At 57.2% G+C, this 10735-nt stretch overlaps 1 protein-coding gene across 1 annotated transcript; it reads left to right on the forward strand.

Moving 5' to 3' along the window:
• The first annotated feature begins 668 nt into the window (after window positions 1-668).
• Window positions 669-8544, forward strand: MEX3D (mex-3 RNA binding family member D). The gene is made up of 2 exons (XM_090125855.1): window positions 669-1339; window positions 6553-8544. Exons 1-2 carry the CDS (start codon window positions 760-762, stop codon window positions 7806-7808), a joined length of 1836 nt encoding a protein of 611 aa, XP_089981981.1. The 5' UTR covers window positions 669-759; the 3' UTR covers window positions 7809-8544.
• Window positions 8545-10735: the final 2191 nt, after the last annotated feature.

The raw sequence follows: 10735 nt of genomic DNA on the forward strand, positions 1-10735 counted from the left end.
GTGCTGGTGTTGTTTGGCCGCTGAGCCGCGGTTTATTTCTGTTTATTGGGATGTGTGTGTGGGGGGGGGGGAGGTTCTGAGGTGGGGGTTTCTGAGCCTGGCGTTGAGGGCTGTTGTCGTTGGAAACGATCCCAATGGCTGAACTGGTCCCATAGACAGGGATGGGGGGAGAGAACGGTGTGAGAATGGTAAAAATAAAGCTTGAGGATTGGGGCGTTGGATTTTGAGCAGGGCTTGGCCCAGGGTTGGAGGTGGGGGGGGGGGGGAGAGGGGTGTGGAGGCCTCAGCCCCGGCGGGGTCAGAGGAGCCCGCAAACGCCGTACGCTCCTCTGACCCCCCCGGGGCTGATCGTATGGTTGTAAATAATGGGTTATCGTGCTTGGGATGGGGATAAAAACACACAAAGGAAACGCTTCGAGCAGCTCTCAGACGCCGACCCCACAGCCGCCCCTCCCCCGCCCGCTCTACGCTTCCCGCCAGGATGTGAGGGGGTGGGGCAAGCGAGAGGGGGCGTGGCGACGGAAGTAGATAGGCGGGGCTTAAAGCAAAAAAAACCCCACTCCTCACTTCCTGTTAGCTACCGCGCATGCGCACCGCCGGGCGCGGCCCATTGTCGGGGCGGGCTGACGTCGAGGGGGGAGGGGGGGAGGGTGGGGGCGGGGCTGAACGGCGCGGGGCCGGGCGGGGTGGGGGGGGGAGGCGGCGTGCGGCGGGCACCGGGCACCGCCACCGCCCCGCAAAGCACCGCACAGTACCGCCATGCCCGGCTCCATCTATCAACCCGACGGAGGAGAGGCTGGTCGAGCCCCCCCTCGTTGTTTAGCTTTATTAAATCCTCCTCCAAGCCCACCGTCGATTTTAAACACCGGGCAGGAACCGGAGAACGAAAAAGAGAGGAGGGAGGGGTCGTCTCAAACGCAAGAAGAAGCTTTGAGATTCGCCTTGGATCAATTATCGTTGTTGGGTTTGGAGGAAACGACCGAACCGGGGGGGGGAGGAGGAGGAGGAGGAGGAGGAGGAGGAGGAGGAGGGGGTGGGGAAGCGGAACCGGAGCCCCCCGGGAACAACCCGACTCTTCCCGGTACCTCTTCTTCACCACCACCACCGCCACCATCATCATCATCTTCATCATCATCATCATCATCTTCATCATCATCATCATCATCCGTTTTTGGCAACTTCGCACCGCACCACCACCACCACCACCACCACCACCACCTCCCCCCTCTTTTAACCGACCAGATGAACATCCTCGGGAATAGGAAAAAAAGCGTCAATATGACCGAATGCGTTCCCGTTCCCAGCTCCGAACACGTCGCTGAAATCGTGGGCCGTCAAGGTAATGCCTTTTCTTTGTGTGTTTTTAGCCTTATCTCAACCATACTATCAGCCCCGGGGGGGTCCGAGCAGCCCGGAGACGCCGTACGGCTGAGGCTTCCCCCCCCCCTTCCCCCCCCCCCATCCCTTATCATCATTTGGGTCAATTTCATTCTTTGTCTCATTCCCCTCCCCCCCTTCTAAATCCAAACCTCCCCACCACCCAAAAGTTCAACCCATCTCTTAGACTTGCTCCAAGTCCTTTACCTCCCCACCTTCCCCCCCACCCCGTTTCACTCTTTATTCCCTCCCCCCCCCCCCCCTTTTTATCATCCCTTGCAAAAGTGCACAACTCCCCCTAAAACACACCCCCCTCCCCACACGCTTCACCCCACAACGCCTTCCTTTGTCCCGACAACCCCCCCCCACCCCAATTAACCCACACACTCAGTTACACCTTAACAACACTAAATACCCCCAATGAATTTAAACCAGAAGGGGGTAACCCCCCCTCAAACCCCCCCCACACCCACCCACCCCAGTTCTCCCCATCTCAGCCATCCCATTCCTCCTCCATCCCCATCCATCTCTCTCTACGCTTGGGGGGAGATTTTGGGGGGGGGGGACTTTTTATTTTTTTTTCCAGCAGAGAAGAGGGGAGCTGGGCAGCCTCATTGTTCTCTTTGTTAGCCCGAGCCATGCTGCGATTAGCGTGGTGACATCATGCTCTACGCTTCCCATTGGCCTGCGTTGCTTCCCCACCAACCACGCTCCCGGTCAGCACCGGGACACCCAACTTTTTTGGCACCCCTATAATTTCACATCACTGACCTTTTTTAGATATGGCACCGCCGAACCCAGGATGGTGAGAGCTCGATAAGAACAGCTGCACATCACGTTGTTGCCCCACGCCGGGACAGCATCTTGTTGTGTTCAGCATGGGGACGTGGTTCCGTGTTTCCATGGGGGGTCTGTGGACCCCTTTGGTTTTTTGGGGCTGACGTGGAGGATGCTTGTGCTGTATCAAGAAGGGTTACAGTGCCTGTTCGCCCTGCTGCCTCATCCCAGGGTCACCGATGGGTTCCCAGGGCCACTTATGGTGTCCTGAGCTCACCAATGGTGTCCTGGGCTCACCGATGGGGTCCCAGGGTCACCAATGGGGTCCCAGGGCCATTGATGGGGTCCTGAGCTCACCGATGGGGTCCCAGGGCCACTTATGGTGTCCTGAGCTCACCAATGGTGTCCTGGGCTCACCGATGGGGTCCCAGGGTCACCAATGGGGTCCCAGGGCCATTGATGGGGTCCTGAGCTCACCGATGGGGTCTCAGGGTCACCAATGGGGTCCTGAGCTCACCAATGGTGTCCTGGGCTCACCGATGGGGTCCCAGGGTCACCAATGGGGTCCCAGGGCCACTGATGGGGGTCCTGAGCTCACCAATGGGATCCTGGACTCACCGATGGGGTCCCAGGGTCACCAATGGGGTCCCAGGCCACTGATGGGGTCCTGAGCTCACCAATGGGGTCCTGGGCTGACCGATGGGGTCCCAGGCTCACCAATGGGGTCGTGGGCTCACTAATAGGGCACTGGGCTCACCGATGGGGTCCCAGGCTCACCAATGGGGTCCTGGGCTCACCGATGGCTGCAGTCCCCCCTGCTGCACTCTCCCTGAGATGTGCTTCATGTGCACCATCTCTGCACCCACTCTTGGCCCCCCCAGCACTGTTGGCTCTGTGCTGTGCCCCCCACACCTCATGCTGGGGTGGTTTGGGTTCAGCTCTCGGCACTGCAGGTTCTGCCCAGCACAGCAGTGCTGTGTGTGCTGGGGATGGTTTGGTGCTGTGCGAGGGGACCGAGGGGTTTGTTTGGCTTTTTGCATTGGTAGAAATAGGGAGGCGGTGTCCAGGTGATGGGAGCTGTGCTGGGGATGGAGAGATTCGGGCACGAGGTGGGCATGGAAAAGGGATCCATGCCACAGTGAGTGCGAGCGGGGCGTCACTGTGCTCTCTTCCAGTTTAAATGAGGGATGTGCGAGGCCAGAACGGCTCTGGGGCCTCAAAACCCAGCACAGCCCTTCCTCCATCAGCCTCCTCTTCCTCACTGTCCCCCACTGCTGCAGGGATTGAGGTCCCTCACATCCCCAGCTTGGTGTTGACCACGTGCGCTTTGGGGATGCTGGGCTGGGGCAGCGCTTTGGGGCGGTGGCTTTGGGGTTGATACCAGGCTGAGGGCTGCGTGTCCCCATCCCATGCAGGTCTGTGAGCGTTCCTGCGAGCTGTGTGTGCTGTTGGGTGGCACTTTGGCTGCTGTGGGATTCCTGTCCCTGCAGCCTGCATTGCCCTGTGTTTGAGTGCAGAGCTGCAGGTCCTGCAGTGATCTGGCAGCACCGTCCGACCTGCACCGCGCCGTCCCACACGGGCTGATGCATGGCACAGGGTGTTGGCTGCAGTTTCTCTCTTTTCTTTCATTTCTCTCCTCCAGAGTTAAGTTAAACAGCTCAGGAAGTAAACCTTTGTTGCACGGAATGCATCGGTGCCATCTCGGTGCTTGTGTGACACAAACCAAAGTCCCAGGCTCTTCTCCGTGCCCACCCCACAACGCGGCCGGGCAGGATTACGTGGCTGTGCCTCCTCGTGCAAGCCTGGTCATGACTCCATCCGTGGGAGGGATTGTCTGCTCCAAATGCTGTGGGCACCGATCGTTTGGCTCTTTGCAACCAGCAGAAGTAGGGCAGCGGTGTCCAGGTGATGGGAGCTGTGCTGAGGATGGAGAGATTTGGGCACGGGGTGGGCACTGGGGTCCCCGCATCAGGATGAGGGTGGATGGAGCATCCTGAGCGCTGAGCTGTGCCACGTCCCCGAGGGTGACCCAGCTCTGAGCAGAGCTCCCAGGGCTGTGTGCAGGCAGTGTGTGGATGGGCTGTGGCACAGCCAGCCCATGGGCAGTGCCATGGTGTCCTGCTCCACATCGTCAGCGCGTGGGGCTGCGTGCAGGGCAGCAGAGGGCAAATAGGGCGCAGAGTTGGATTTGGGAGGATTTGGAGCATTCAGGTGGTGATGAGGTGCTATCGCCGGGTCATCGTTTGGTGGTGATGCTGTCTGTGCTGGAGACCCCCAGGGTGAGGACAGAGGATGGTGTGGATGTGTCAGGAGGGGTCTTTGTGGGCTGCAGCTCCCCTCGTTTTGTTGGAATTTTTTTTGGATCTGCGGCAACACTTTGAAAGCCACCTTATTTATAGCCTCGTAGAGAAGTCTGGCACCTTGTTTTCCTCATCCCTCAGCATTGCTGCTGCACGTTGGGCCACCCCAGCAAACCAAACCACAGCGGGATGCAGGCGATGCTGGGGGACCCACTCCATCCCAGGTCCCCATCGCTGGGGTTGTGCCGTGTGGACTCAAGAAAGATGTGGCCATCTGGGCTGGAGGCGTGTTGGGACTGATTGAAAATAGCTCCTGCTGGTACAGAGCATTCCCCCCGCTGCAGGCTGTCGGTGAAGCCATGTGTTGTGCAGTTCGGGTGCACCCCAGGTGGGGTGTGGAAGCTTTGGGCACTTCCCAGAGCTGCCTGGGGATGGGACTCGGTGCTGTTGGGCTCTGTGATGCTGATAGACCCCTTCCAGTGTGGGGTATTCATTGATTCTATGGGGTTGTATGGGTTTACCATGGGGCCAGCAGACCCGTGGCTTGCTGTGTGTGGTGTATTTAATTGTGTCACCAAATTGCAGTCCAAGGGGGTGGCTGGGATGTTTAGGGATCAGCCATCCCACAGCCAGCGGGCACCAGCCCCGTTTCTCTGCTTTGGGTGGAGTTTGGGACTGGAGACGGATGCGTCTGCTGCGTTCCCAAAGGTGGTGGCACTGAAGCTCTCAACCCCAAACATGCTGTGAATCCATCAAGGTCCCCCATCCCTGCAGCACATCCTCAGAGCCTCGATTCCCAAATCACACCTGGTGCTTTTTAGCAGCTGAGCACTACGGGCTTTTCCTCCCCTTTTGTTTCCTGGCCTCTCCCCCAGTCATTGAGATGCATGTGGACGTGTGAGTGCAAACCCCACATGTGGTGTTGCTGCTGCCTTCCCCCGATTTGCAATGCACAAAGCAGGGCAGCCCTACAGCAGGTGCTGGGAGGGCAGTGCGGGGCTGCAGCAGTGCTGACGCTTCAAAATAATAAATGGGTCTTTGGTGGCTGCTGGTTCTGCCCAGCTCCAGCGACTGGGCCGCTGCTTTCCCCGCCCCTGCGCTGCCCCCAGCCATAAATACACCTTCCAGTTGCTGTCCTAAATTAGGAAAAGCGCCGTCAAACCCTTCTCCACCCACATTCTTCCTTGGCGAGCTCTGCAGCCGCGCACGGCTTCACCAGGAGCAGTGCTGGGACCCGGGCGGCTCTGGGGTTGCAGGAAGGGCTGAACTTGGATGGGAATGGATCCATAGGGCTGCATCCCCAGCTGCTCTCTCTGTCCTGGAGCTGCACGCCGGGTTTTGGAGCTGTGTGTGGCTCTGCTGCCTCTGTCCCCCGTTAGGTTCCCTGGGGATGTCTCCGCATGGGATGGGGCTGCTGGGGGGTCGTGCTGTAGCCCCCCGGGGCTCCCTTTTCTCTGCTGCTGGGAATTAAGAGGAGGAGGAGCTCTCCTTACACTCGCAGCTGCTGTTCTGTGTGCACCGCAGAGCTCTCCCGGTGCCATGCAGCTGTTTGGTGCTATGAATGGGGATCTGCAGAAGCAGCACAGGGATGGGCTTCAGGCTCTGCTTCTGCTCCCTCCGTCCTCTGGGATCCCAACTTGGCTTTGGGTGTGCTGTGTAATGGTGCACTGGAGAGAGGGCAGAGGCTGTGATCAGTGGGGCTGGGCAAGGCAACAAACCCCCTCTCAGCTGGCACCCACCTTGGAGTCCCCCCCTAGGAGGAGTTTGGGATGGGTGAGGATGGGCTGCCGGTGTCACCCAGTTCACCCGTCACTCTGTGTCCATTCCTGCTGTGCTTGGGCCATTTCCTGGCTTAGCAGCTGGTGTGAGTTGTGAAGCAAGAGCCTTCTCCAAGGGTGTCTGGGCTGCAGCTGCAGAACCAGGGCGCCTGTTGGATCCTATTGGGTCCTGTTGGGACCTGCTGGATACTTGTGGTACCTGCTGAGTCCTGCTAGTTGTGGGTCCTGCTGGCTCTGCATCTCTCCCTCCTGGGCACTGTGTTCTCACGAAGTCTTGGCTTTGACACATCATCTTTTTCCCCTTTTCCTTCGCTCTCCAGGTTGCAAAATCAAAGCCCTGCGTGCCAAGACAAACACATACATCAAGACACCGGTGAGGGGCGAGGAACCCATCTTCATCGTCACCGGGAGGAAGGAGGATGTGGAAATGGCCAAGAGGGAGATCCTCTCAGCTGCTGAGCACTTCTCCATGATCCGAGCGACACGCAACAAAGTGAATGGGCTGACGGGTGCCCTGCAGGGTCCCCCCAACCTGCCGGGCCAGACCACCATCCAGGTGAGAGTCCCATACCGCGTGGTGGGGCTGGTGGTGGGCCCCAAGGGAGCCACCATCAAACGCATCCAGCAGCAGACACACACCTACATCGTGACACCCAGTCGTGACAAGGAGCCCGTCTTTGAGGTGACGGGAATGCCCGAGAACGTGGACCGGGCCCGCGAGGAGATCGAGGCCCACATCACCATGCGGACAGGCTCCTTCGTCGACGTCAACGCCGAAAACGACTTCCACACCAACGGCACCGACGTCTGCTTGGACCTGCAGGGTGGTTCTGCCGGTCTGTGGGCCAAAGCTCCACATCCAGCCCGCCGGCCCGCAGCCGCGCTGCGCAACGACAGCCTCAGCTCCCTGGGCAGCGCTTCCACCGAGTCCTTCTACAGCGGGCGGGTGGCAGATAACAGCCCCACCAGCCCCTACAGCACCGGCGGTGGATTCACCTTCAGCGATGCGCCGGCCCCGCTGGGCTCGGAGGAATGTGACTTCGGTTTCGACTTCTTGGCCTTGGACCTGACGACGCCGAGTGCCGCCGCCGCCATCTGGTCGCCCTTTGAGCGTGCTGCCAACCCCCTGCAAGCCTTCGGCGGCTCGCAGAGACGCAACAGCGGCACGGCCACACCGCGCCATTCACCCACTTTGCCCGAGAGCACCGGAGGGGCCTTGGAGCATCCCTTGGCACGCCGCATCCAGAGCAACCCCGTCAGCACCTTGTCCTGGCTGCCCACCCAGGGCTCGCTCTCTTCCTTCTCCACCAGCACGGGTTACTCCTCCTCCTCATCGCTGCCCGGCAGCGTCTCGGCCGCCTCGGGCTCACCCACCGACTCCAGCAGCACCGACGGGCATCGCAAGAGCTCTCATGAGTGCATGGTGTGCTTTGAGAGCGAGGTGATCGCCGCCCTGGTGCCCTGCGGCCACAACCTCTTCTGCATGGAGTGTGCCATGCGCATCTGTGGCAAGGCCGAGCCCGAGTGCCCCGCGTGCCACACACCGGCCACCCAAGCCATCCACATCTTCTCCTAGCCGGGGCCAGCTTGACGCGGCGAGCAGCCCCACTCCCCTCCCCTCCAACACAACTTTTTAAGGACTTGAAGCGGTTGAGGTCAACGCAGCCGTTGGGGTCAACACAGCCGTTGAGGTCAACGCAACCATTGGCATCAAGGCAACCGTTGGGGTCAACGTAGCCGTTGGGGTCAACGTAGCTGTTGAGGTCAACGCAACCATTGGCATCAAGGCAACCGTTGGGGTCAACGTAGCCATTGAGGTCAACACAACCATTGGCATCAAGGCAGCCGTTGGGGTCAACGCAGCCATTGGGATCAACGCAACCGTTGAGGTCAACGCAGCCATTGGGGTCAATGCAACCATTGGCATCAAGGCAACCGTTGGGGTCAACGCAACCGTTGGCATCAACGCAACTGTCGGCGTCAACCCTTTTTATTTAAAGGATCGGACTGGGGGTGTAGGGGTGGGGATGGAGATGCTATTTTTCTCCCGCTGGATGGAAGCCGGAGGGCAGGATTGCGGGGAGGGAGGGGGCAGAGCAAAGGGGTTGGGAGGGCTGGGGAGGAAGGGGCAGACGAAGACGACGAGGAAGAGACACAGAACCGCAGAGAGGAGCAGAACCCAATGTTTACAGAATAGCTTTAACTCTTAGCCCGGCTGTGGCGGCTGGGAAGAGGAAGCCCAGCTGTTCTTCAACAGTCCTTTCCAAATAACAGTATTCAGTTTGCAAAGTTAAATAAACAGAAAGAAAAGGTCCGGTTGCACTTTTTATTTTAGGACACGCAAGGGTTGTCTTTTATTTTTTTAAAAGCATTCTATTATTATTATAATTTTTTCGTTGTCGTTCTTTTTGTATGTAGTTATTTTTTTGGATGATTCTTGACGGTTCTATAAATATATATATATATATATATTTTTTTTTTTTTTGTAACACAGGTCTTATCTTCTATTTTGCCAATGTGAAAACTGCCCAAAAAGCATTACGAGGGGTTGGAGGGGTGAACATGGCATGTTGCAAAAAGAAAAGCAGACAGATTTCTATATCTCCTTTTTGTTTCGTGGTTGGTTTTTGTTGGTTTTTTTTTTTTTTTCTTGTTGTTGTTCTAGTTTTATTTTTTTATTTTTTACCTCTTTATGTATATGTAGGGAATTTATAGGAAAATATGTACTTTATTGAATAAATTTTAAAAACTAAAATATATTTTATTTTAAAAAGAAAATAACGGACCTTTAACCTTACATGGCTAAAGTACTGATTATATATTTGCTGAGCTGACTTGACGGTTATGAAAATTGTATCAAGAGTTTTATTTTTTGACTTCAAAGCCTTCTTAATAAAGACTTTTTACTATATACGAATCCGCGTGTTGCCTCTGCTGCGTGGCCGCCTCCAACCCGTTGGGTTTTGGGACCACTTGTGGGAGAAATGGGTTGGGGTCCATGGGTTGGTGTCCATGGGTTGGTGTCCGTGGGTTGGTGTCCATAGGTTGGGGTCCGTGGGTTGGGGTCCATGGGTTGGTGTCCATGGGTTGGGGTCCGTGGGTTGGTGTCCATAGGTTGGGGTCCGTGGGTTGGGGTCCGTGGGTTGGGGTCCGTGGGTTGGGGTCCGTGGGTTGGTGTCCATGGGTTGGGGTCCATGGGTTGGTGTCCATAGGTTGGGGTCCATGGGTTGGGGTCCATGGGTTGGGGTCCGTGGGTTGGTGTCCATGGGTTGGGGTCCGTGGGTTGGTGTCCGTGGGTTGGGGTCCATGGGTTGGTGTCCATGGGTTGGGGTCCATGGGTTGGGGTCCATGGGTTGGTGTCCGTGGGTTGGTGTCCATGGGTTGGGGTCCGTGGGTTGGTGTCCGTGGGTTGGGGTCCATGGGTTGGTGTCCGTGGGTTGGGGTCCGTGGGTTGGGGTCCGTGGGTTGGGGTCCATAGGTTGGGGTCCGTGGGTTGGGGTCCGTGGGTTGGTGTCCATGGGTTGGGGTCCGTGGGTTGGTGTCCGTGGGTTGGGGTCTGTGGGTTGGGGTCTGTGGGTTGGTGTCCATAGGGTTGCACGTGGCAGTCCTTGGGCAATGGGAGATGGGGAGTTTTTGAGTCAGGAGATGTTGATGTGTGCTCCCAAAATGGAGAATGATGGCCATCCTCTGCCTCTCCCCTCATGGGGACCCCATGGGTCATTGAGAGATGATGGTGCCCGTGGGCTGTGGGACCCAATGAATGGGCCATGGGGAAGAATGAGCCGTTGGGACCAAGAAACAATGGCACCTGTGGGCATTGGGAACCCAGAGAGTGGAACCCATGGGAATGAAGACCCATAGGCAGTGGTAGCCAGGGGGACCCATGGGACCAACAGGATGGCACCTGTGGGTGGTGGCATCCATGGTGGTACCCACAGACCATGGAGGCCCACAGCAATGAGCTGACGCCCATGGCTGGCAGAAAAGCCCTCATTTGTGGGGTCCTGGAGCTGGGGATCGCTGGAGGACCGAGGACCACAGACATGGGAGGACTGACATGGCCCAGGATGGGCGTTTTGCGTCACTCTGAGCCTCAGGCAGGGAAGGGCAGATGGCTGTGCTTGATGGTGGCACTCCTGATCAGTTTTGGAGTAGGAAATAACAGGATTTTTGCTGTTTGTGTTCAATATTCTCCTTCCTTGATTTTTTTTTTCATCTCTCAATTGCAGCTACGTGTTCCACCTTGGAGGAATTAAACTTTCCTCCCTCCCAACCAACTTCATCCATGTTTACACACAATTGCTGTTACGTCTATATAGAAACCACACAACAGTGCACTCCCTAATCCAGGGCACCACCATTTCCATATGCAGATATATTCCCTCCTTCTGCCTTCACAAGCAGCAGCAGAATAACATTTCTACTCGGAGCGCTGTGTTTTCTTATCTTAAAAAGAAAAAAAAAAAAAAAGTGTTTCGTTATTTTGTTAATGGCCTGAGTTAC

Source organism: Phasianus colchicus, chromosome 28, assembly GCF_987193195.1.
Source record: "Phasianus colchicus chromosome 28, bPhaCol1.hap1.1, whole genome shotgun sequence".
NCBI lineage: Eukaryota > Metazoa > Chordata > Aves > Galliformes > Phasianidae > Phasianus > Phasianus colchicus.

Bases quoted from the DNA above. Each gene is read 5' to 3' on its own strand.
- MEX3D (XM_090125855.1), top strand. From the start codon at position 760: ATGCCCGGCTCCATCTATCAACCCGACGGAGGAGAGGCTGGTCGAGCC. The intron at 1,340-6,552 runs GTAATGCCTTTT...TTCGCTCTCCAG, and splicing joins TGAAATCGTGGGCCGTCAAG to GTTGCAAAATCAAAGCCCTG.